This window comes from Carassius gibelio, chromosome B19 (genome assembly GCF_023724105.1).
Source record: "Carassius gibelio isolate Cgi1373 ecotype wild population from Czech Republic chromosome B19, carGib1.2-hapl.c, whole genome shotgun sequence".
In the NCBI taxonomy this organism is placed as follows: Eukaryota; Metazoa; Chordata; class Actinopteri; order Cypriniformes; family Cyprinidae; genus Carassius; species Carassius gibelio.
Window position 1 is genome coordinate 27,365,034 of NC_068414.1, and position 25,338 is coordinate 27,390,371.

A 25,338-nucleotide genomic window follows, 5' to 3' on the forward strand; every position below is an offset into this window, starting at 1 on the left:
GCCGAAGCAGTAGGTGGCGCTGTGGGTTTTAGAGTGTTTCCGTATACACTGTGGCCACGTCATGCTAGCGGAAGACTGAAATCATCTGCGCATGCGTTCAACTGTCTTCGTTATTTTGAGGTTCAGACCAGCGGACGAAGGTAAAGTGGCTGCTAAATATTTTCTCTTTCGAAAAACTGAATATGCTGCGAATGACACATTACAATATGTTCTGTCTTTTTGCTGTATGTCATACGCAAGCAGTCGACGCTGTCTGTATAATAACCTAATTTAGGGCGATTGTGAAGTAACGTTAAACGTAATCGATGTTTGTCACATTTTTTATATATAATAGATTAATTGAGCTTAGTCTATCAATAATTGTTTTTACTATAGTGCATTAGAAACAGTTATTTGTGTTTGGTACAATAATTATGATGAAATTAATTAGTTTGTTGTGGGCTTGTTGTACACGTAAGCATAATGAATGAATGAAGTGTCCTAGTTTTAAGTAACTCTGAATTTTTAAAGGTGTTTTAGATTTATTTATAGGATTGTTTAATATAGATCTGTAAATTGCAAACATAAGCATTATTTGAAAAAATCATTCATTCAATGCTGCACCGTCGGAGAATTTTTTTTTTTATTAAAACTCCTTGTTTTTTACCTTGTATTCTAGCCTACATTACTGTTTGAGTGAATATAGATTGTTTTTGTTTTATTTAATCTTTTAAAACTTGTTGAAATCGTTTTCTTACAATAGTATTATCTTTTCTCTTGTATGTATCATTTTATGCAACAAAATGAGATGTTCGTTTACTCATTAAATATGCCATTTCCTTGGGCAGATGAGGCTGCTCTGTGTATTTGCTTTGGTTGCTGTGGTGGCTTTGGTGGCAGGAGAAGAAGGAGCTCGTCTGTTAGCCTCCAAATCCCTGCTGAACCGATACGCTGTGGAGGGACGAGATCTCACCCTGCAGTACAACATCTACAACGTGGGCACCAGGTATTATTCTCTCTGTCTCAGAAGTTCAGCACATCACTATTTAACAGATGGCGGGTATATGGTTTACCACTGTCAGTCTTCGTAGTATTCGAATCTATAAAAATATATATTTCTTTTAGTGCTGCCCTGGAGGTTGAGCTGTCTGATGACTCGTTCCCCCCTGAAGATTTCGGCATTGTCTCAGGAATGCTCAATGTGAAATGGGATCGTATTGCCCCGTATCCTCCTCAATAAGCAATCGCTGTCCTGTGTACTGTACTTTTTTGTTGATCTCGAGAGAGGTTTTTTTTTTTTTTTTTTCATTGAGTTTTCATATTGACTTTGTTCTATGCAGTAATATGTATGCTATTTTGTTTTGATTTTTACTTTATAAGTGCATTCTGAGTACTTTGCACACTTTCAGTAATCCCATTAAGACTTCAATCAATCTCTTCTGTCTCTTACTGATGGCACCTAACATCATTAGTATGGTCTCAGGATGGGATGCTTTATTTTTGTTCTTTAGTAGATTATGTTCCTTAACTCATCCTCTCCACAGTGCCAGTAATGTTTCTCACACTGTGGTTCTGCGGCCTCTTAAAGCAGGATACTTCAACTTCACCTCTGCTTCTGTTAGTTACCTGGCCCAGGAGGGTGGACAGGTCGTGGTGAGTGGAGTCCCATGCTACCTTTCATATACGCAGTCGGCATAAGGAAATGTTGTTTTTGTTTATCTTACTGTGCCTAAATGAGCGATTATCTTGAAGATTTTTTTTTTTTGACCATGTTAATGCCAAAAATCAATATTTGGCTAAATGTTCTCTTCTTACAGACCATGTAAATGTAGTTACTGGCTGTTAGCTAAGACTTTTTTCGCATTGCTCAGGTTGGTTACACAAGTGCTCCGGGTCAGGGAGGCATCCTTGCCCAGAGAGAGTTTGACAGACGCTTTTCTCCACATTACGTAAGTGTTTTAATCTAGAAAATTCTGTATAATGGTCTTTAATGTATGATAGCCTGTGCTGTTATCTAATCTGAAATCTAATCTGTTTGTCTTTTAAAGCTGGACTGGGCAGCCTTTGGTGTCATGACCCTTCCCTCCATTGGCATTCCTCTGCTCCTTTGGTACTCCAGCAAGAGGAAGTACGACTCACCAAAGAGCAAAAAGAACTGAGTTATCTAATACAAGACAAAAACAGATCAGGGATCATTGTGTGAATGGGGGGTGGGGGGGTTAAGTGAATTATGGTGGAGTTGAGAATGTTGGTTTTGAATAAATTACCCATATTGGGGTAAATGGTCAATGATTTAATCAGTTTTTAAGTGATGTTGGTCTTCATCAGAACATTTATTTGAGGGATAAGCATCAAATAGGAGGTTCACCAACTGCTTTTGGTATTTAAAGTGGCCATTCCATGGTGGCTTCAGGTGCACCACCTTTTTTTGTAATGATTCTCAAATGCTAAACAGAACTGCACAATTCTTCATGATCAATGTGGGGCTTGTTTGTGGAAATAAAAAAAGGGTTTTATAGAGATGCTCTGTGTGTCTGGTCACTCACCGAAATATAATTTCCTCTTTGTGTCTGCTTGCTTTTTCTGTGATCTTCTTCTCGTGCTGTGGTTAGTGCATTCATAGTCTTTTATAGTAATCTCATCAGCTAAATAGTTCAAGCTAGTTATATTATGATTGGTCAAAGCTCACTGGAAGCTATCCCTAATCATTTGGTAATTCAAAATGCTAAATTTCTGCTAAATGCTAAAATTCACTAAAACAAAATCTGTGGTAGGTAATCCTAATAATATATTTGATTAAAAATGGAGTCATTTACTGTGCAATTATAACTTTGAATGAGTGACTGATTCTATGGAGAAAAAAAACATACAATTTAAATAAATGAAAAATATATAAACATGATAAACATGCATACAGTAGTAGTCATGGGGAGATCACTACTAACAAGCCTTATAAATGTATATACAGCTTTTAAGCAGTGTAATGTTTTGATACACATATGTGTCATCCTAATATCACAATGCTGTTTTTTTATCTCGTTATTAAGAGTATTTACAAATGAAACAATCTTTTGGTGAAGTCAGGGTCTATATAATCCTGAGGTCAGCGTTTGTGAATTGGTGGGGGCAGACAAGCTCTAGAGCTGGTCGGTCTTTCTGGAATCTGCTCATAAATGGAGCTGGAGGAAGCATTCAGAATTAGCTGCTCTGAATGATGAAAACCGAAGTGTTGAGGTGGAGTCATCAGTGGGGACACGCCAAAACTCTGAGGGAAAAATCATCAAATGTAGCATTTTTATAACAGATTGTGCACTATATACTACACAGGGAAATCTTCATAAAATATTCTCATAATGGATATTAACCTGCCCTCTGAGCTCTGGATGCATAGGACCATGAGCAGATCTTGGGGGTGGTCTTAGAGGAAGACTAGGCTCGGGTCTTGGTACAGCAAAGCCATCTTGGGCACCCCTGATGTTCACCTCTGAATATAGATGATTCCTTGGAAGGTTCACTGAAGAAAAGGACAAAAGATGCACCAAATAAGCATTTACATTCATAATATATATTATTGTAGTGACTCTAGTGCATGGTTCTTTTGAACAACGAGACACAAAATGTTCACAACTAGTTAATCCTGAGCCAGTTCTGATGCTTGTTTTCCTCATTTCTCACCTTCATCCCCTGCCGCCTGCCTCCTCCACCCCACGGCATAGCAGTCAATCTCTTCTGGACGACTGCGTGTGTGGGGGGGTTCTTCGTAAGTGTGCATGGGCTCCAGTTTCCAGTATTTCGGGTCTGCTGCTGTTGTGTCAAAGTTTGGGATGGATGGAGGGGTAAAGGCTGCTGTTGCTCCCTGGAGGTCAGGTTGGGCACTGAAGTTAGGGGTATTTTCTGATACTGCTCTTGGCGGTTTAATAACTCGAGCATACTGGACATCCACAGGAGAAAGTTGATCCCCTGTTAGATTAAGATTTGAGGGGTTTTCAGCAACCTCAGAACTTCCATTCTAGAGGGAGGAAAATAGAAAGGTGTCCTGTTAGGGTTTAATTTTAGAAATTTGACATTAAACACTTACATAAAAAAAAAAAAAAAGTCAAACTCAAACTAAACTCTTTCTCTCTTTACCCTTAAGAAAATAATAATGTTTTCTTATCTTTTTTTTTTTTTTTTTTTTTGCTGTATTAGCATTTGTATGACCTCAGTTTTCCTAAAAATGACATGAATAAACTGTGGTTAGTGTAGCAAATCCATGGTTAATTTGTGGTTACCATGGTTTAACTAGTAACCATGTTTTATGTTGTAGGCCTAGACTATTTGTAGTAAAATCATGGTTAATTTTAGTAAGGGAAACCTTACCTTTGTGTAATACACACATCACACAAATACAACAGTATGGCAAAAGGCAACAGAAGCTTTGTAGTGAAGTTTTGTTATCTAGTAAATGTGAGTTGTTTCTGGAGTTAGTTACCTCACCTAGTTGATTCAGGAATCGGATTAGCCGCGTGGTTTTTGATTCACAAATTGAAACGGTTTAAGCGAATCATTTACTAAATCAGACTGCACTTGTCCCGTAGCATGTTTCTTTTACTGTCTATGCCATGGTTTGTTCGTGCTGTGTGCAATGGCAAGTCGACAAAATATGTTTTTCTATGCATTATGTCAACGTAGCAACGTAGCTATACTGTCTTGTCACACGTAAACAGATTTGGTTTATATGAAGGTTGTTTATAATTGGGTAAAATTCTATTGACGGTGTAAAATCGGAGCTAATTCTGGAATATTCTTAGAGTTTGCTTAGCCTACTGTTGTTAAGGTGAGAAACGATTTTTAGCTTGTTGCTGCTCGGTCTCTATGATGTTCTTCGTGGTTGTTAGGGTGTGAGGGTGCTTACTAACCAAAAGAGGATGCTTAACCATAACTTTTTTTTATCCACAGATAGACTGTGAAATAAGTCTATATATGGTATATAGGATTTTTTTTTTTTTTTATCTCTCAAAGCATGTAAGCAATGTGTGAGAGAAAAAAAGAGATTTTGCTTTTTGCTTTCAATGCCTGTAATCTACTCACTTCTATCCCAGGAGGCGCTGTTTCACTTCCACACTTGCATTCTGGCAGCGAGTGGGTCTTTTTTAGTGGCTTTCTCACGGCTGCATACTGCACAGGCTCTTCTGTAGCAGAAGCGGTCTGTTTGGATGGGTTTGTGGGTAATGAATCCACAACAGCTGGACCGATGGCCATGGGCAGTTTTGTCTTTTCCTCTCGATCTATTGCTTTTCCATTTCTCTCTTCTTCCTCATCCTTCACCCGCCACCCATTAATTTCCGCAAAAACCCCATCTGGCTATACAGCAAGAAAAAAATAACAGCATATGAAGTGAGAAGTAAAATCATCTCTAATATCTCCTCTTCTGTATTAAAATCATGAAGATTCGCTAGGGTAAATGTACCTGAATACAAGGTATGGTCAACATCTCATTAAAAGGCCCCACAGGATTATGGGTGTAGTAGCTGATTAGGTCGTCCAAGCTTCTATGCCGGCTGTGTTCTCCAGCAATTAGATATACACTACCAGATGATCCATACTCCTCCTCTTCAATTATGAAATGACGACACCGGTCTTCTCCTCTGGGGTTTTAATGAATTTGTTATTTTGTGAGTGAGTGATATTAGAGATGTCATTGCATTAGATTGCATCTGTAGGTAAGATACACTAGTATTTTACTGATATACCTGTATTTTAAAATGAACAGAAGCACACCGTTCAAGCTAAATATTCTTTTTACGTTTAGGTCTTAAATAAAAATAGTTTTGCAAATGAAAAATGGCCCATTAAAGGGAAGTTAGTTTTGAGAAATTAAAAGAAAGTCTATATGAGTGATTTGTTTAAACATCATACAGGAACAAAAGAAATAACTATTTTATTAGCGAGTCATTGAATCATTCACACAACCAGTTTGTTCAAAGTCTGACAAACTCAACTCACAATTTATTTTTTTAATCCAACACAATCATATTTCAAAGGCCCGTTTACACCAAGGATGATAACTACAACTATACAGTTTCTATACAGTTTTCTAATTTTATGAGAATAGGTCTAGCAATAACAGCAATGTGGAACAATAACTTTGGAATCACTTTTAGATTTTTTTTCTTTTCTGGCAGACTAGCAATAAGGACATTGACAGCCAATCAAAATGTTTTTTTTTTTTTTTTTAAGCAGCTGGCAACAAAACTATCTTATCTTGAATTGGTGTGGATGCTAATCGTTCTTTATAGTTATGCACTATATTGTTAAGAATGACACTAGTGTTCAAAATAAAGTACCTGTAAGACAGCACAAAGCCAATCTTTGACTCGCTCAGCCTCAACAGGAAACAGCCTTGTGGCTTATCCTGCAACAGCTGTTCCGCTTCCCTGAGAGAGTGAGAAAGATGGGTTGTGTGAAAATGTAAGCTGAATAGTATATGTATTTGACACAGTTTCACATCTGTGTTTGTGCAACTATGCGTGTGCACCTGTTTTTCTGTTATGTTTTTGGAAGAATATTTAGATGTGGCTGTAACCTGCGTGTAGCGAAACCATGGAGCCAGCGGGGAAGAGGCTGTCCGGGCCTGTGCAGTCGTGGCAGCTGCATTCTTTCAAACCACAGCAGAGTGTGAGCGCGCAGAGATGGAGTCAGAGCCTCCAGGGGCCTCACGGGACCCAAAACCAGAGCAGGATCCATCCGCTTCACTGTCGTCTTTAACAGAGGGAATCCAAGTAGGATGTCACTTAGATGTCATTTAAAAAACATTTGATAAATATTTCAAAAGATGAAATACTATTTGATATGTGTCTCTGTGATGCCTAACAATGTTTTCATAGTTTTACTTACTAGTGTTGTGAAACTACAATAATCTCTTAATGAACATAAACACGGAAATAGACAGCGTTCCAAAAAATTATAATTTGTAGATAATGAGAATAAATGCTCTACAAAAATTTAAAACAGCTTGACGTGATTTTGAAAATGACTTCAGAAGCCCCCGCAAATCACTTTGGTTAAAGACGTGATCATGTCACATTAGACATCGCTACTCTCTCATTGATTATTTGAGAATGCTTTAAAATATTGTACATAATAAATTTGGCCTGAAAATGAAAAGCGTTGTCAGTTTTGACCTTGTTTTTGATCGACTGACCAACCTGCTATTTCTCTGCTTCAAAAAGCTCTTTATAGATAATGTAGAACAGCCAAACCGCTGATAGAAGTGTGTGTTTTTTTTTGAACAAGAAGAAATTGTAGCACATGAACATGAACATTTTGCCTTTGAGGACATTATATATATATATATTACAAAATCTGTGGTTCTAAGTTGTGCAGACATTTTTCCGTCATGTGTACACATTTATTACTTGACAGATTCACCTCATTTTCCTTCTGCTGGTCCTGTTGTGCTGTGGGACGACACTTGATGCTCCGCCGGGGTTTTATGGGAGGTTTCTTGGTTGTGGGATGGTTCTCTGGAGCTACAGATGGACGGGGACTTGGTCTTGGGTAATGGAAAGAAAGCGCGCTCAATCGCTCTTCTCTCTGCTGAGATTCAGCATCTGTACAACAATAAAATTATTGAAAAACTCATCAACAGTAAATGAAAGATGGATGTGATCAAATTAAACTTGTTAAAACGATTCTCTTTATAGTTCTTTCAACCTTGATCGGACTTCTAACTGCCTTTTTAATGTATTTATCTTTAAATACATTTAGATATTTAATATTAGCTTGTAGATGATAGCATCTAAATATAAATATAGATGTCGGTGTGCAAAATTTAAAGGTTGAGATACAGTTAGAATCACACCAGTACAGTCAGGCTCAAAATAACTCTGAACGGAAATGTCATGTTCTCTACAAACACCCCAGAAATACAGAGCACAAGATACCAAACGATCAACAAAACTATAATGTTAAAAATATTAAAAGCTCTGTTTAACAATAATGCTGTCGAAAGATTATAGAATAGCCATGCTGTCAGAATTTAGTAGTAGAATATCATGTATATTTGGACTGTAATTTTATACTAAACAAAGTCTAGTAAATTTCTGTTCTTTTAAACTAACTCTCAAGTCTACATTAATGCTAGATTGGCTGTAGTCCATTTTAACATATTAAAACAAAATAAGCACAGCTTGCGCACCATATAGCTTCATTCTGACACTAAACCTAAAAAATAGATTTACCTTCACGAAACAATTAATTAAATAAGTTTAACCTTGTCAAAATAACATCTGTATCTGAACTTCTAATAAATACGGACATTTTAAGATTTTAAAAGAAAGTCAGAAGAAACAAGTAAAAACAACTTCTTAAAACCAGGTTGTGCTTTGTTTTTTGTAATAAAACCCAGCTGATTTCTATCTAGAAATTTTTTTATATATAAGTTCCAAAGGTGTTGAAAAACACCTATAAAAATAATAGCTGACCTTTAATCTTTTGGTAGTCAAAGTCCATTCTCAAGTGCAGGATGTAAAATGCTACCTCTTCCTATCTCTACTTGAGTGTTTCTGCCTCATCCTGTTTAATGCATGTGTGAGTGCGAGAGAAAGAGAGCGGAAAAGGTCATAGGCAAAGAACTGATTGTGAACGGTTAGTGATTGTGTGCAGATTTTGCTTTTAGAATGCTTGTGAAATATTTAACTGATAAACATCCTGACAAATTTCTTGTTAAAAGTTGCCGTGCACTGAAAAAAAGAAAAATAATAATAATAGTGTAGAAACCAAATTGCATCAGAAATTCACAGGAAATTTCACAAACTATTACAAAGAAACAAAAAGTCACACATTGAATTAAGCATGAGATTTTGAAGTAGAAAAAAAATGAAATTTTCTTTTGCACTTACAATAATTACTTTGAAAAGTAGTTTTTTTTTACAGAGTGCACCAATTTGTTGTTGTCTCAAAATGTTTTTTAAGCAATAAGAGTATGTAATTATGGTGTTCCTTAAAACAAAAGCATGTTTTAACAAAGCTTGCAGAATTGATATGTAAAAGTAGAGCTCCTCTCAAATCGATTGACTTTTTAATCATAATGTCATGTTACTGCAGATTTATTGGGTTTCTGTAGTTTTATTTTATTTTAGATTTTTGAATGCCTGTCTATAAAACAAAACTATTGTTGTTTTAAACTGTCTGTAAAATGTTTCCCTCTTCTACACAAATTGTGAACATTTGTATATGTGTATCCTGTATTTGTGCATGTCCTTTTTTTATCTTTTATGTTTTATGTTTGAGCACAGTGAGTGCGTTGTTTGTGTGAGACAGAGATAAAGAGTGAGAACATGTTTGTGTGAGAGAGGGAGAAAGAGAGAGAGAGAGAGAGAGAGAGAAGAGGCAGTTGTGTCACATGACTTGCTCACCACACAGGATGAGAAAGAACGACCACAATGAAGGTGAGGAAAAAAGAAAGAGAAGACAAAAGAAATGAACAAACGGTAAGCAGAATACTCTGCCCAGTTCCCACAAGCTGTTCTTTAAATTTGGCACATTCCTTTACAGTGTTTTGGGATACATAATGAGCTTTCTTCTTTGTCTTTTCATTCTTTCTTTTTTTCTTTTTTTCATTTAGGTCTATATTATTTTTTTATTTTAAGATGATTATTTTTTATCTTCAGTTCAAAATAATTCTCAAACTAATTTGTGTCCATTGTTCTAATTTTATTTTATTTTGCAAAGATTGACTAGCTGACAGTTGCAGGACACATCCACTAGATGGCGCAAGTACATTTACAGTGAGAATGAAATTCGGAATAAGACAGGAACAAAAATGACCTGTCAATCGCTAACAATAGTCATGCAAAAGTCATGCATAGCATACCACATTACATACAACGGTTTTATTTAATGTGATTGTCGTGTACATTATTACATCCTATTTTGATTTAAAACGTATGCTTCAAAACTGTTGATTAAATAAGAACAGCTGTCCAGCCATTAGATCTGAGCCGAGCCCACTTTAATTTTTGCCACCAATATTGCAATGCAACTGCATTTAACCCATCCGAAGTGCGCGCGCACACACATACACTGTGAACACACACCCAGAGCAGTGGGCAGCCATTTATGCTGCGGCCCCCGGGAAGCAGTTGGGGGTTCGATGCGTCGTGGTATTGAGGTTGGAGAGAGAACTGTACATGCACTCCCCCCACCTACAATTCCTTCCAGCCTGAGACTCGAACTCACAACCCTTCGATTGCGAATCCAACTCTCTAACCATCAGGCTACGACTTCCCCATTAATTAATTCTCTATTAATTTTCCGACTTGCTACTCTTGCTTAAATGCACAAAAGTCTTTTGTGTTGCAGAAACTCATCAACTGAACCTCAATCTCTCACCTGTTATTTCCTGAGGTTAATGGAGCTGCAGAGAGAGATAGCTAGTTACCTATACCCCCGTTTTCATGTTGTTGGTGTGTTGCGGCAAGCAGTTTTAACATATAGTACTTAAAATACACTGATGTATGTTAGTACGAATATATGTTTAAGTAATCCAGTGATTATCAATATATAGAATCTTACTATTAAACTGCTGGTTATTAAAATGCTAAGTAATCCATTGGCAATCAATATAGTTGAATGTTATTATTAAACTGCTGGTTTTCTCAGACCAGATAAAGAATGGTTACTGGACATCACTTGACTTTTAAAGGTCCCGTTTTATGCGCTTTTTTGAAGCTTTGATTGTGTTTACAGTGTGCAATATAACATGTGTTCATGTGTCGCGTGTAAAAAAACAGTATTTTTCCCACAATTCACCTCTGTATACAGCTGTTTTCACTGTCATAAAAACGGGCTGATGACTTCCTTGTTCTATAAAGTCCCTCCTTCAGAGATACATAATGAGTTCTGATTGAGCCAGCGGTTCCTGTGTTGTGATTCGACACCAGCTGAGCACATGTGGCTCTCCTGCAAATGCGATTGGACTAGTTTTGAGAAGCAAGTGGGCAGGAGCATGTGCTGGAGATGTACTTATAATCACAGGAGCGGTTTACTGACGAGATGCTCATGAAAATCGCATTAGTTTTTTTGCACAGCCCTAAAATCTAGTTAACAAAGCTAAACAGCGTTGCCCTTTGTGTAATAAGTTACAGAAACTGTTAAACGCACAAACTTAAATAATAAAATACACTTACCGGTTGTGGTCCATAAACAACGCCTTCTCCAGACAAAGATGGAACTGCTCCATCTTTCAAAAATAATCTTTGTGCAAATCCGGCATTAAACTGATTGAGATTGAGAAAGTTGTCCTCAGCAAGCTGTCCTCAGAAAAAATTTGCTACACATAGTTTAACATGTGGATTATAATTTCCGGGAACCAAGTTAAACATATAAATTTTAACCATTAATCTCCAAGTACAGCGTCCCTGGGAAGGCCAAACAAAGATGATTGGACTCAGAGATTAAATTAACAGGGTTTCAACGACATGGCGACAAAAACAAACAGCTCTTCCTTCTTCTCCGTGGGAGCGCAACAAGACCACGCCCCCTTTTTGTGAATTCATGTGGGCGGAGGTTTGTCAAAAAAACTGTTTTAGTGACGTCATTACAGCAGGAACTAGAGGGATGTAGTCCATACGGGGCGTTTTTTGTAGGAGAATTCTGTTAAATCAAATATCTCGCTTGGCATTGAACTTTGAGCTTTAGAATTTTACAGATATTATTTATACTCTAACAACAACATTACACACTAACTAAAGTTTAAAACATGGGATCACGAAGAAGGGGACATTTTACTTTTAATTAGATGGTACTTGTTTATAAGTGTTTTTTGTTGTTGTTGTTATTGTTGTTTTGTTTTAGTTTTTCCTGTGAGTAAATAGATTTTGTTGTAAAAACTGATTCACATTTATATGTGGTTCATATTTCAAGTTGTAACTAGAATGTATTTCCATTTCTGAAACCCATTCCAGTTTTCCTAATATTAGTTACTACAGCTTTTATGTTTTTTTTTCTTCACTACTGGAACAAGTAGGCAAGTTGTTTTAGTAGGATTGATAGTATGATTGATTGTTCACAAGAAATTTTGAGTAGTTCATAAAAAGAGTTAGTGTATAGTGTTAAAATGGCTTGCCACACGCGGGGACTGCACTGACATGGTCAACATGAGCGTTTCCTCATTTCAGTACTAGTGCGTCCGCAGTGAGCGGAGCTCTGGAGGAAATAACCTACCGTCCGTCAAACAGACACCACGCAGCTTCATGACGGATCTATGTCAGGTAGGCTACGTTCCATAATTCAACCGATTCTTCATGTTACAGGGGAATTGACATAGAATTTACTATTCTAAATGAAAGCAGAGGGATAAGAGAAAATATATATTTTTTTTCAATATATGTCGCAGTGCATGATAGAAGTTACTAATACAAGGAAATGTAGCCTACACTAATGTAAACGTTGCATCATTATTGTGACACTTCAGGGCTTCCTATGTGCGGAGCTCAGAGACCCTAGCAGTGGAATATTAAACAGACACGACGCTCGAGAATGAGACACGAACAAGTTTTCACACGCAGGTCTCGCTCGTGTTCTGCACAGAGTCGACAGGAGACGCTCGATTATACTGTATTTTTTAAAATTGTATGCGATTTCGTTTCATTTCATGTGAAATTAATTGTTGTTGTTGTCAGACCAAAACAAAACGGAGAAAAAAAATTGGAGGTTTAAATGTTAATTTTTATTCACATTTGCTTTTCAAATTTCTCAAGACTGCTGCAGTCTAAAAACCTTGTGCGAGTTTCAAAACTGGCAGTTGACAGCCACATACTTTATTAATGAAATAACCAAGAAACACAGATTGTTGCATACCTTGTTAGTGATATCCAGGTGGTTAGCACCTAGATGTAACAGGGTCTGGCTAGCAAACCTCACAGGCCCCGAGGGCAAACAATTAGACCGGATCTTTTTTTTTTCTAGGTGTAGTTTTTTTTTTTTTTTAGAACGCATAGATTTAGCTGAAAGCTGTGCAGGAAAGTAGGCGTAACTGATTCCATGTGTTAGTTTTTCCTCCTTTTGTAAAATAAGTTTTCAGGCAACGCAAAATGTGATTTATTTGATAACATTTGATTAAAAAGTTTTATTCAAGTCAGAGTTGTATATTGGGATTTAAAGTTGGATCAATATCATTACCATTTTAAAGTGTAGGTAAGCAAGGTATAGGCCTATGTCATAACATTATATATTTTGTGCGTGTGCGCGCGCATAAAGTGAAGCTGAGTTTAAATCATAGTTAAAATAGTGGGTTATGTGTTTGCTGTGGTGGTTTGCATATGAAGAGTTCCAATGGAAAAGCGTTTTAAAGCCATCTTGGTCAAAAATGAGATAACATACTGATTGAATGCTCTCCACGATTAGAATTTGTTCATCAAGTACAGTACTTTCACCTCAAATGTGCTAAAACCCAGGCTCAACCCATTAAGAATTAGGCTACCTAGATAGAATCCTGTTCATAAAAAAAAATAAAAAAACTCAAACGTACTTAGAGGCTTTTGAATTTGAACTCTCTCTCTCTATATATAGACATATATACATATACTTAGACATTCTTTACCCATGATTTTCTTACCATTCCTCATTGTTTTCCTCTTTTATGTTGCTCTAAATCTGTAGCCCCGGGACTTTGATCTTAATCAAGGATGTGATCACTGTTTTGGGCGTTTCATGGCTGGAGATCTGATCCTAGATCCAGCAGGAAGTTTTCAGGTTTTGGAATTGCTCTTCAAGTTCTTTCTTTGATCTGGTACAGATGGGAATGAAAGCAAGCTCACGCTCAAATTTCAGAACTCAGTCACTTAAACCCGCAGGCGCAGTCACACATTTGACTCAGCTGATTTTACAAAATAAAGTAGCTAACATAAGGGGATGGAAGATGTAGTCTATGTACTTTTAAGCTAAAATACTGCAAAATGCAGTAATGATGCAAAGAAAACAACCAAACTCAGGCTGAAACTAATTGTTAAGCATAGTTTTACTGGCTATGTGTAATTTGACACAGCTGAGTGAGTGTTGCTCCACTGAAGCAAAAAGGGTTTTTTTTTGTTTTGCAATGAAGGCTATGGTTCTTCTCTGTGGCTTTTTCCCTGGTATGTTAAGAAGCCGAAGTGAGATGGGTGGGGTGACATTTTGGAAAAGAACTGATAATCAAATGCAGGCTTTCCATCTCGGTTCCGTTCCCTCAGAACATAGTTGAAGTGCACTTTAAACAACGCAACTGACATGTGCTCCAAACACTTTGAATATCCAGTGTGCTCTGTCAACTTCAGTTTGGCACACGTGCTGTTGTAGTCTTGATCATCACAGTGCAATGCAGATGGGTTCTGGAGCACAAGATGTGTGTTGTGATTTGAAAATAATTAAAAAAATCTTGCGGAAGGCATGTATTAAAGGGAAAACATGATCAACAAAGCATTATTCATGATCGAATTAGTGTGATAAACAAAACAAAAAATAAATTTGACTTCTTATATCCATAACTCGAACAGTGCAACTCGACGTGATTTGCAGCACTTTTCGTAATTACATTACAGCATTTTATTTAAAAAATGGAGTGCTTCTTTATTTACCCTCAAAAAATGGAAGTGAAATGTGTCAACATGCCCCGTAGGTGGAGTACATTGTAACATCTGAAGGGAACCTTGCAAACACTGACCAGCAGCAAGTTTAGTTTTACTTTTCTTTTTATTTTGTTTTCATTTTGAAAAGCTTATATCTTTGCTGTTTACCTCATGTTATGCTATGGAGGCTCTCTTTTATTTTTTGATTGTATATTATTCCTCTGTGTTTACTTAATGTTCTTTAAATTATTATTATATATCCTAATACAGCATGTAGTGTAGGCCTATGCCATGCCTCATCTTATTCATTTTTGTTAATAAACATGTTGTAAGCTCGTTTGTCAGTTAATCTTACTGTTTTATTGTTGTTGTGCATTTTAATAAAAAATAACAATGACTCATCTGTATTCTTTAGTCTTAAAAGGTGAAAGGTGTATGAAGCCTATAGATGTCAGCAAGACAGACAATTATCTTTTATTGTAAAACCTGACAAGATTGCGATGTCGAAAGTGAAAGCATTCAAAGCCGGGCTTATAGCAAAAGAGGGACTCCATTCACAAAATTCAAATCACAAATAATACTACTGATTAAAAAGAAAGGGTTAACCACTTTCGTTTCTATACCTATTAACTGTGGTAAAAGTTCATCAGCAATTCAGCATGCATTGATTAATAGCATGTTGTAGCAAAAAAAAAAAAAAAAATGCTCTTTCTACCAACTCAGAAACTTCAGTCAGTGGGAAGAATGAGGCTGAAGCCCTGAATTGCCCAGCTCCCCATCAGTGATCTAGCACCCCCTCAGCACCTCCATTCAAAATCTTCTGATGCCGCCCCTGGTACATTGATGTATTTTTAAAAAGCGAAAATTAAGAAACTGGAAAAAATGTGAGCACTGTTGTATATTTATAGGTGCTGTTTCTTATTGTGTGCATCCTGTATTTTTGTGCTCAATAAACATATTTGAAAAAAAAAAAAAAGCGAAAATTAAATTAATTTTTTTAGACTCTAAACCCAGTCCCCAAGTAAATTAAGTTATTAAATAAAAAAGAAAACAGCAAAAAGATTTGCGCGGTTTCCTCATGACTTTTTAAAGCAAAGTTACACCCCTGGTGTGTGGCATGTGTCTTCTAGATACAAATGTTTGATTGTATCTGTGTTAGATAAATAACTTTTTTAAAGATACTCCCGGAGTCCCTTGATTGTTTTTCCTATTTTGGCTTCTAAGCACTGATCTCTGTTTTGCTGACTTGTTGTTCCAGATACTGTTTGACTATGATTAAAAACAGCTGAATTACTTTTTCTAAAGATAACGTGTTTGGTCCGTTTCTGTGTGAAACTACCAGCCATGATGTTAGATAGCTGCTTGTTAGGGTGTCTTTATATGGTTGCTAGGGTATTGCTAAGGTGTTCTTGGTTGTTGCCATTGCTATATGATCGCTACAGTGTTTTGGTTTGTTGCTTAGGCATTTCAGGGAGGTTGCAAGGAAATCACTTAGTGCCAAGAGTTGCTCCTAGTAACAAAATTCTAAGAAAATTCTTAGAAATGTGGGTGTTTCTTGAAATTAAACAAAAGATCCTAGTATAGAAAAAAAGTTATTCAGAAAGCATCTTAACACTTAAAAGAGGTCTTTACATCCAAAATTGTTAGGAGTACGAACAATGACTTTTGAGAGACCTTAAGAGTTTGAACATGAAGAGGGAGAAGAAATGTGTTGCACAATGCTTGACAGTGAATTGATAAGACTCCACACATTAGATTGCGCAGGGATCACATTTGTGACCAGTCTTATTAGAGACAAACTAACATCTCCGACACTGCGCAGGAAAAGCCATATTGCCAGAAATAAAAGTAATCACTAAATTAACATATTTGGCAACTGAAAAAATCCATCCAATTATGCAGCAGTGATGATTTGGGTCTCTCATAACCTTCTAGAAAAGTGATCACATAAAGAATTAGAACACTTTGAACCTTGTCACTGTTCATTTCATATAAAATTAAGCATGACATGATGTTAAATAAAACAAATATATATATATATATAGAATATGTGTGTGAGAGAGAACAGTAAAACAGGAAAATTACGCCTGTAATTTTTTAATTGAAGGATGGTTGTGTGGCAAGAAGTGGTCAGGGGTTCGAAGATTAACAATAAGAGAAATCCTATCCACCTTTTTCCTGATGTAAAAATGGACACTGCGATTTGTAAATTCTATGGATCTAGCTTTAATCTGTTATCTTAATTAAGAACACACTGGTTTGTACTACAAGCAGTTTTACTGTTTACTGCAAATTGTTATTCTCCTCATTATTTACCTATAGCGGCTAATGAAACAGAAGTCTCACCCATAGGCTTACTTCCATGTTGAGGAAAAAGGTGGATAGTAAACTACGCCACCCGGAATACATCAGGACATAACAGCCCTGAGCAAAGGGACACAGGTTCGTTGCCAAAGGCAGGGTGAGCATGAAGATAAACAGATATCATCAGTGAATCACTTTATTAGCATACAATAAAACACAACACTTCACAAAAGGTCTCAAACATCACAAGTCTGTACCAGTAACATACAAAACAATAAAGTACAATACAATAAGATAACAAAGAAGAAGGTGGCCAGCAAAGACACCCAGATTTCTACCCCACACTCAATAGCCATGACACACACTCTAGTGAAAAACCAAACATGTCTCACACTCTCACTCACTCTGCCACACACACACACTTACTCTCTCTCTCTCTCTCTCTCTCTCTCTCTCTCTCTCTCTCTCTCTCTCTCACACACACACACACACACACACCAAAACAAGAGCAGAGCAGCAGTGTAGTCCCAAGCAACCAAACACTTCCCCCTTTTATATGCACAACACAGTCACTCATTGGCTCATAAAACTGACCAATCATGTTTAAGTACAAACACCTTTATGTTACCTGTTTAGGTAACGTAAGCCAATCGTGCTGGGTCTATACCTCACTCTGCTACACTAGCAACAGGGTCAGCCACGCCTCCTCATTAAAAAAAGTCTTTGTCTTTTTCCTCTCAGTTGCTCTCATATTGGTCCTGAATTGCTTATAAGATAAGACTCCTAGTCATAATTTTTTATGCTTAACTAAGCTCTCTCTGAGAGGATTCTTAAAATCTTTAAGAATAAGGGCCCTGGTTCTTAGGGCATTGCTGGGTGGTTGTTTGAATTTGTTCTGGGTGGTTGCAGGCACTGCTGGGTGGCTGCTAGGGTATTCTAGTTACTAAGGTATTGCTAGGTGGTTGCGAGGGTGTTGGGGGTTGCTAGGTCATTGCTAGGTAGTTATTATAATGTGTTCTGTGGGGTTGCTAGGGTGGTTGCTAGGGTGTTCTATTTCTTTAGGCATTGCTAGGTAGTTGCTAGGGGGTTTGGGTTGCTAGGACATTGCTAGGTGGTTGCTAGGGTGATTTGATTTGTTGCTTGCGCTTTGCTAGGTGGTTGCTATGGTGTTCTGTAGGGGTGCACCGATCAAAATCGGCCGATAATTAATGTGCATCTGGTTAGTAAAGCCGTTTCTCTTATCAGCGATAAATTCCATCAGGAGCGTGATTTCACACAGAGCCGCTGTTAACTGACTAGCTGCACAAATCCATGTTCATTATCAGCATTTATTTGCACAGCAAGTCAGTTAACAGCGGCTCTGTGTAGTAACAGCTGCTCTATGTGAAATCACGCTCCTGATGGAATTTATCGCTGATGAGAGAACCGGCTTTACTGACGAGATGCACATTTGATCGGCCGATCGTGATCGGTGCACTCCTAGTGTTCTGGGTGGTTGTTAGGGTGTTTTTGTGAAACAGGCTTTTGTGCTCGGGCTATATTGTATGATGTTTAATGTTTAAGAACATTACAGTTTGGTTGCTAGGATGATTTTATTTATTGTCAGGCGATTCATTTGTTGTCCTTAGGGTCCTCCAAATGGTTGTAAGGGTATTATGGATGGTTTCTAGGGCATTTCAGGTGCATTTCTACATGGTTGTTAGAATAGTCCAGATAGTTGCTAGGGTGCTCTTTGTTTGTCAGGGCATTGCTATATGGTTGCAAGGATATTTTGGTTTGTTGCTAGGACATTGCTAGGTGGTTGCCAGGGTGTTCTGTGTGGTTAATAGGGCATTGTAAGGGTGCTCTTGATTGTTGTTGCCAGGGCTTTGTTGTATTGTTGTAAGGATGTTCAGGCAATGTTTCTAGGGCTGTTGCTAGTGTGCTCAAGTGTGAAATTTGCTACTTCAGATCTATAGTTTGTTCATTAAAATAAAATAAATAATAGCGATACTTAGTCTATGAGACAGAGACTAAATGTTTTTTTTTTTTTATGAGTGTTTGCTCACCTGCAGATGCAACAGATTTGTCCAGCTTGTATTCAAATCAGATAAACTGCCAGTTTGCAGTTGCTCTCACATTCCATATTTTCCACATTCGCAACACATTAATATTATTTACATTGATTTCAAAGCAATGTGAAATAATACACCTTCAATATCACACCATTTAGATTCATATCTCACATTTTCTCCACTGAAATGGATAAATGATAGATTATATGGGAGACCGGCAGACGGATATAACAAAACAAGACCTTGTTTGCCTTGTTACTCCATAAATAATCTTTCTCCTCCCATCTCCTCCTCATTCATTTGGACATTTCTTCCTCTCATAGTGACAAACTGTGCAAGCCATTGAAAACTAATTACACCACAACTCAGTGTGGTGAATGGACTCATTATTTAAGAATTCATTAATATAATCATGGAAGGGGAACTGAGGTCTGGGCTGTTTTCCACGCTATGTTCATGCTCTATGTTGCACATTGTGACCTAATGATTTCTCCACACTTGGCTGGAGTTTAAAGGACTGTCTTGTTTACATCTGTTTGAACTGCAACATTCTTTCTCATGTATGTAGTTCTGGCGTAGCAGATGGGTTTGGATTCCAGTTTAACCTTTGGGGACTCGTAAATGATTTCCAGATATCTCTGTTCCCAGCTAGTATAGTTGTGCTGTCAGAGCAGCCGTTAAAGTCATGAAATGCTTAAATGTAAATGATTATGCAAGTTTAGTTGAATGCTGAAAGAAATGTTTTCCGTTTGTTTAGAGAAATAGGCCACTTACTACCATCCTGTGTTTTATAGGTGTGGATCTAATGCTAACTCCAGAATGAGCACTATACAGTAGCCCATAGCTTTCCTTTGGACATTGAAAGAGAGAAGACACTGAAGAGACAGAGAGACAGCACCATGGCCGTATTCAAGCTGGATAATGTTGAAGACCTTTATGAGATTGGAAATATTTTGGGAAGGTAAAGAGAGTCACAGCTGTTTATTGTCTTATTCTCTTAACTGAAAAAGAAAAAAGATGTATCAGATGACAGAATCATGCTATATACTATTATATATTATATATACTATCAAGATTGTTGTTCTTTTTTTATTCAGCATGGATTCATTAAAGTCAGTTAAACAGCAAAAACTTTTACATTGTTACAAAAAATAATAATAATAGTAATTTAAATAAATACTGTTCTTTTGAGCTTTTTATTCAGTGAAGAATCCTGAAAAAAAAAAAGAATATCATAATGAAATGTTTATTGAGAAAATCAGTATATTAGAACGATTTCTGAAGGATCATGTCAGACTAAAGACTGGAGTAATGATGCTGAAAATTCAGCTTTTACATCTTAGGAACAAATTACATTTTAAAATATAGATTTTTTTTTATGTAATTGTAATAATATTATACACTGTTAAAAAAAAAAGAAAAAAATTACCAACCCCAGATTCTGAATGGTTGTGTATACCAAAACATTGATCTAACAATAATATAATATAAAAATAATATGACATTTTTGATATATATTGGTATTTAAATATTATTTTAAAGGCACTTCAAATAATATTTTGGTATTATTAACATGGCAACATTTCCAAAATATTCATTTTGTAAATGTTCAAACACAAAAATAATTAATTAAGGTTCCTTTTTTCTATTTTAATGTGGTTATATTGCTTAATTATTACATTAAAATGAATCTACATGAAAAACTTTAAATAAAAAATTATAAATATCATATAAATTAACAAAAAAATGAATTAATTAAAATAATTTACAGTGCCATATATACTACATTTTTAATAAGTATGTACATTATACAATAGGTTCACTATACAGTCATTGCACTGTATATATGATTATCAGTTTTGACACTTTTTACGAACACAGTTGAATAACTACCTAGTTCTTATCTTAATATATATGTCCATTGATTCTGTCTGTTGTCATCCTAGTGGTCATTTCGGGCAGGTGCGTGAGGTGCGGGAACGGGCCACTGGTGTTCTGTGGGCCGGGAAGTTCCTCAAGCTGAAGAAAGGTGCAGGAAGCAGGCTGGGCCTGGAGAGGAAGAGTGTGGAGAAGGAGGTGGAGATCCTACAGAGCCTTCAGCATCAAAACATCATGGCTCTCAAAGATGTTTTTGAGAGCAGGGCAGAGGTGGTCCTCATCGTTGAACTGTGAGTATTTATAAAAAAAAAAAAAAAAAAAAAAAAATATATATATATATATATATATATATATATATATATATATATATATATATTTTTTTTTTTTTTTTTTTTTTTTTTGGCATAACACCTGAATGAAGGTGTTGAGAGATTGTGTTCAATAAATGAAGGATGATTCTATATTGAAAATAACATAAAGTTATAAAATGATTAATATCACCTTGTGATATGTCCATCATATTTCACCTAAAAGTAAAAAACATAAAATATATTTTTAAATTATACATTGTTTAACATATTTTACTCCCAAATTCACATTGCATTATGTTTTTATAAAAATCAACTATAAATAAATTTAATCACAGTTTCACTTTACAATTGAAATACTATATTTAATATATATATTTAAAAAATTTGCATTAAATGAGATTACGAGTTTTTCATTGTTCTTTGATCTGTGGATCACTCTTCTTTCTTGTGGATCTTATCTTTTTTTTGTATAAAGCATAAAGGGTGGCGAGCTCTTTGATTTCATCGCTGAGAAAGAAAACCTCACCGAGACGGAAGCCATCGAGTTCATGAAGCAGATTCTGGAAGGTGTCAGCTACATGCACCTAAAAAACATTGCCCATTTTGACCTGAAGGTAGGGAGGAAGCGCATTTTTATTATAGCCTCCATGTTAGTCAGAAAGCCGAACCAATCAACCACATGCACGGTTTCAAATGACCTTCCATAGTTAATTTTAACTGTGTGTAGCAAATATGCCACTTCCTATAAAGATTTCAAAATGGTAATGTGGAAGTAGACTGTGTACCTTTCACACCCAAGCTGTCACCTCTGACCAAAATGAACTTGACACTTCGAACGCAACAAAATGTATGCAGACAAATATTTTGAATGCGTTCACACTGTGAAAATCCCTTAGATCCACTAAATGTATTATATATTTAAATGTCTGTAATATTTATTCATACTGTGCCATTAAACCTTAATGAGCTTCTGAAAGAAGTCTGTGTAGAAAAATAGCTTGGTTTCAACACGGGTTTTAAAAATGTACAACCTAATAAACTAAACACATCATTTACAATAACAATAAATAAACCTGTGTTGTGTATAAGGCAAAAGGCATGTTCTTATCTTCCTTCTTGTTCTTCAGCCGGAAAATATCATGTTGTTGGACAAGCTCGCTCCCAATCCAGACATCAAGATCATTGATTTTGGCATGGCCCATCACTTCAATCAAGGAGAAGAGTATAAGAGTTTAGGTGGAACCCCTCAGTATATTGGTGAGTGGTTCAGTCTGTGTGGTTTTGAGTTCAAGTGAATTGTGTTTAAATTTAAATGCCATAAATCTACGCAGACCTGAATGATTGTCCAATACCACAAGCATGAGATTTACTCTACTATTGAGGTCAGAATTTAAGATAAAACGTTTTATTATGCTCAATGAAGGTTGCATTAATTTCATCCAAAATACAGTAAACACTGTGTTATTCTTAAATATTTTTCCAATTTTAAAGAACCATTTTCTATGAAATGTATTTATAACTTTGATGCAAAGCTGAGTTAACAGCATCATTAATCCAGAAATTATTTTTATGTTTATTTGCTGCTCAAGAAACATTTCTTTTTATTATCAAATGTTATAAACATTTATACTTTTTTTCAGAATTATTTGATGGATAAAAACTTCAAAATAATAGAATTAATTTAGAAATAGGTTTGTGACAGTTTAATCTATTTAATGCATCCTTGCTGAACAAAAGTTATAATTTCTGTAAAAAATAATATCCTATTGACGGTATTGTTTACTTAAAGGGACTGTTCGCTGACAAACAAGTCTGTCATTAATTACTCGTTCCAAACCCGTAAGACACTAAAGATATTTTTAATGAAATCCAAGAGCACTAGAGCAATAGAGTTCCCTTCAGATTTCTGTACTGTTAAACCGGTTTTGTTATTATTTAAGCAGCTACAATAATTGTGTCAACAGCTGGGTACTGACTGATAATAATAGTGCCTGCATTTACATACCTGTGTACAGTATGTTTTGGGAAGCATGTGTGCGCATGTTGAGTTCGCATCTGCTCGAGTGTGTGTTTGACTCAACACCTGCTTCTGTCTCTGCATGCATTATTTTCCTGCTTTTGGCAATATGCACATTTTTTTTTTTTCTAGCGGTCTCCATGGAGACTAACTTCAGATGAAATGGCAGAGCCGACTAAGTTCAGCTGAAAATTGAGTGGACAGGAACAGAAATAACTATTGTGAGATCACACATGTAATGTCACTGCTGATGTACTGCAGAAATGCCCTTGAGTCTTTTAACAGCTCATCAATTCCTTTAACCTGAAGGAAACATAGTGAAATGTGACACACACACACACAAACACACATTATCTGGCTACACTTATCAGTGTTCTTTTAAATACTGACCTTGACAGAATGCAGATGCACACATTTTTTTGTCCGTGTGGCCTGAAACTGTGTACTTCACTAGACTAGAGACCAATATTATTTTTTAAGAGCAATGCCAATAGAAATCATTTTTACTGCAAAACAGAATTGGTTTTAGTTCTGATTTTGGACACAGTAATAAATACATGAATCATATGAACAGTAAAAGTATGCACAATATAAATATTGAATTATGAATTATAAAAATATATTAAATAAATACAATAAATACAATGAATTTTAAAATATTAAATAATAATAACAGAAAAAATAATATTATACTAGTTGTTTAGAGATGTAAAGTCTTTATATACATTTACGTAATATGAATATAAAATTATATTATAAATGATGTATTCAGTAAATTAAATTAAATAGTTTAATAATATAATAGTAAATGATAATGATATTAATATGAAGAAAAAAAAATTATGATATAAATATTTTCTATAAATTAAGATATAAGAAGATTAAAATACATTTTTTTTTTCCTGTAAATATAGTTGTACCTTGCTGAATAAATGTTAATGTACAGAGAAAACTGGTATAATAACAACCAAGTATTATTTCCCATGAGACTAGGCACTTGATATTAAGCAGACCCTCTTGTTCAAAGTGACTAGCACTTTACTTATCATGAGGACGTCCTTTGTGAACAACTGGAGCTTAAGTGTTTTTCTAAGCACATCTGGTGATAGGCTGAGTTGTGATTTCAGCCGTACTTTTAGATGAACCTTTTTAGCTGCCAAAATCCTCAATAGTTAAATGATCCCCACCACTTTGTCATTTAAGACAAATTTTCATTTAATAGACAAACACGTCTGTCCACTTTAAAGGGGCAAAATACAATTTCCTACTGTAATTTACTCACCCACATATTGTTCCAAACATGTTGGTTTCAAAAGTCATGAGGGTGAAGAAGTCATGAAAGCATTTATTTATTTATGTTTTTAGCTAAACTTTTTCTTTGTGTGGTTTTCAACAACTAGAGATTAACAGGAGATGCCTTTATGCCTAGTTTGTTTGCTAGCCAGCTATTTTAAATCATCCCCCGCTGGGTTTGTATCAAATTAAAGTGAAGCTTTGTTTGTATGAAACTCAGTAGGGAACAGAGCACATTCTGCTGTGGTTCATGGGAGGACGTGAACATGTGCTGCTGGTCTCAAAGAATGCACTTAATGGTCTAATTTTGTCAGTTCAGATATGTCTGCTGCTGTCCGGCCAAAGCTTTCTGAAATGTCTGATTAATGCAATAAAATTAGTTTAGCGCGCTGCTGCAACTAAAAAAAAATCCTGAAGTATTGAGCAGAGCCAACAGAAGAGTTGGAGATTTTTATTTTTACTTGATTTAAGCCTTTGTTACTCTCCATCTGTTTCAGCCCCTGAGATTATCAATTACGAGCCTCTCAGTACAGCAGCAGATATGTGGTAAGTCTTATCAAGTTAAATTAGCAACACAAACACTGATACATATATGGAAATATATAGTGTTGGAGTGCATAAGGGAATTCACAGGCAGATTCAGACTTGATTTGTCTTTCTCAGACATCCCCTGGTGCTCATTAAGCTGTGTGCATCCGTCTCAGATGTATTTAAAAACAGTCTAAAATAGCCAACAGTTGTTGTTTTTTGGGTTTTTTTGCATGTTAAATTGCTTAGAATTCTAAATACCAGTTTTAAGATTCAGTTAATGATGATTAATCTTGTTCTTGTGATATTTTTCAGGAGCATTGGTGTCATTACCTACATTCTGTAAGTAATCTTCCATTGTCAATCATATGATAAGACTCCTGACA

The 25,338-nt window shown here is 35.9% G+C and overlaps 3 protein-coding genes across 6 annotated transcripts in view; 2 read left to right on the top strand and 1 right to left on the bottom strand.

Annotated features, from left to right (window-relative positions):
• Positions 1 to 2,499, top strand: LOC127978901 (translocon-associated protein subunit beta). Of its 2 annotated transcripts, none has more exons than XM_052583868.1 (6): positions 1 to 140; positions 828 to 985; positions 1,105 to 1,203; positions 1,524 to 1,632; positions 1,851 to 1,928; positions 2,028 to 2,499. In XM_052583868.1, exons 2-6 carry the CDS (start codon positions 828 to 830, stop codon positions 2,136 to 2,138), a joined length of 555 nt encoding a protein of 184 aa, XP_052439828.1. In that variant the 5' UTR covers positions 1 to 140; the 3' UTR covers positions 2,139 to 2,499. The 2 variants fall into 2 exon arrangements, with proteins under 2 accessions (XP_052439828.1, XP_052439827.1); XM_052583867.1 differs by lacking the exon at positions 1 to 140 and adding an exon at positions 148 to 224.
• On the bottom strand, positions 2,175 to 10,444 carry LOC127978896 (hematopoietic SH2 domain-containing protein homolog). Of its 2 annotated transcripts, none has more exons than XM_052583856.1 (9): positions 10,354 to 10,444; positions 7,390 to 7,571; positions 6,545 to 6,720; positions 6,306 to 6,395; positions 5,429 to 5,606; positions 5,050 to 5,322; positions 3,655 to 3,988; positions 3,345 to 3,493; positions 2,175 to 3,244 (listed from the first exon to the last, which is right to left on the bottom strand). In XM_052583856.1, exons 3-9 carry the CDS (start codon positions 6,703 to 6,705, stop codon positions 3,083 to 3,085), a joined length of 1,347 nt encoding a protein of 448 aa, XP_052439816.1. In that variant the 5' UTR covers positions 6,706 to 6,720; positions 7,390 to 7,571; positions 10,354 to 10,444; the 3' UTR covers positions 2,175 to 3,082. The 2 variants fall into 2 exon arrangements, with proteins under 2 accessions (XP_052439816.1, XP_052439815.1); XM_052583855.1 differs by lacking the exon at positions 10,354 to 10,444 and adding an exon at positions 8,445 to 8,574.
• LOC127978900 (death-associated protein kinase 2-like) overlaps positions 9,432 to 25,338 on the top strand; it is a 20,613-nt gene continuing 4,706 nt past the window's right edge. The window contains exons 1-7 of one of the 2 annotated variants that reach the window (XM_052583866.1): positions 9,432 to 9,452; positions 19,720 to 19,886; positions 20,872 to 21,093; positions 21,590 to 21,728; positions 22,242 to 22,371; positions 24,922 to 24,970; positions 25,268 to 25,294. In XM_052583866.1, the coding sequence (XP_052439826.1) occupies positions 19,825 to 19,886; positions 20,872 to 21,093; positions 21,590 to 21,728; positions 22,242 to 22,371; positions 24,922 to 24,970; positions 25,268 to 25,294 (629 nt within the window). In that variant the 5' untranslated portion in view covers positions 9,432 to 9,452; positions 19,720 to 19,824. Of the gene's footprint in view, positions 9,453 to 12,074; positions 12,234 to 19,719; positions 19,887 to 20,871; positions 21,094 to 21,589; positions 21,729 to 22,241; positions 22,372 to 24,921; positions 24,971 to 25,267; positions 25,295 to 25,338 lie in introns of those variants that run through there. The other variant, XM_052583865.1, reaches the window with a different exon arrangement.

Bases quoted from the DNA above. Each gene is read 5' to 3' on its own strand.
- LOC127978896 (XM_052583855.1), bottom strand. From the start codon at position 8,472: ATGGACTTTGACTACCAAAAGATTAAAG. The intron at 7,572-8,444 runs GTCAGCTATTAT...ATTGTTGTACAG, and splicing joins TGACTACCAAAAGATTAAAG to ATGCTGAATCTCAGCAGAGA. The intron at 6,721-7,389 runs GTGAATCTGTCA...CCTCTGTTAAAG, and splicing joins ACCAGCAGAAGGAAAATGAG to ACGACAGTGAAGCGGATGGA.
- LOC127978901 (XM_052583867.1), top strand. From the start codon at position 183: ATGCTGCGAATGACACATTACAATATGTTCTGTCTTTTTGCT. The intron at 1,633-1,850 runs GTGAGTGGAGTC...CGCATTGCTCAG, and splicing joins AGGAGGGTGGACAGGTCGTG to GTTGGTTACACAAGTGCTCC. The intron at 1,929-2,027 runs GTAAGTGTTTTA...TGTCTTTTAAAG, and splicing joins GACGCTTTTCTCCACATTAC to CTGGACTGGGCAGCCTTTGG.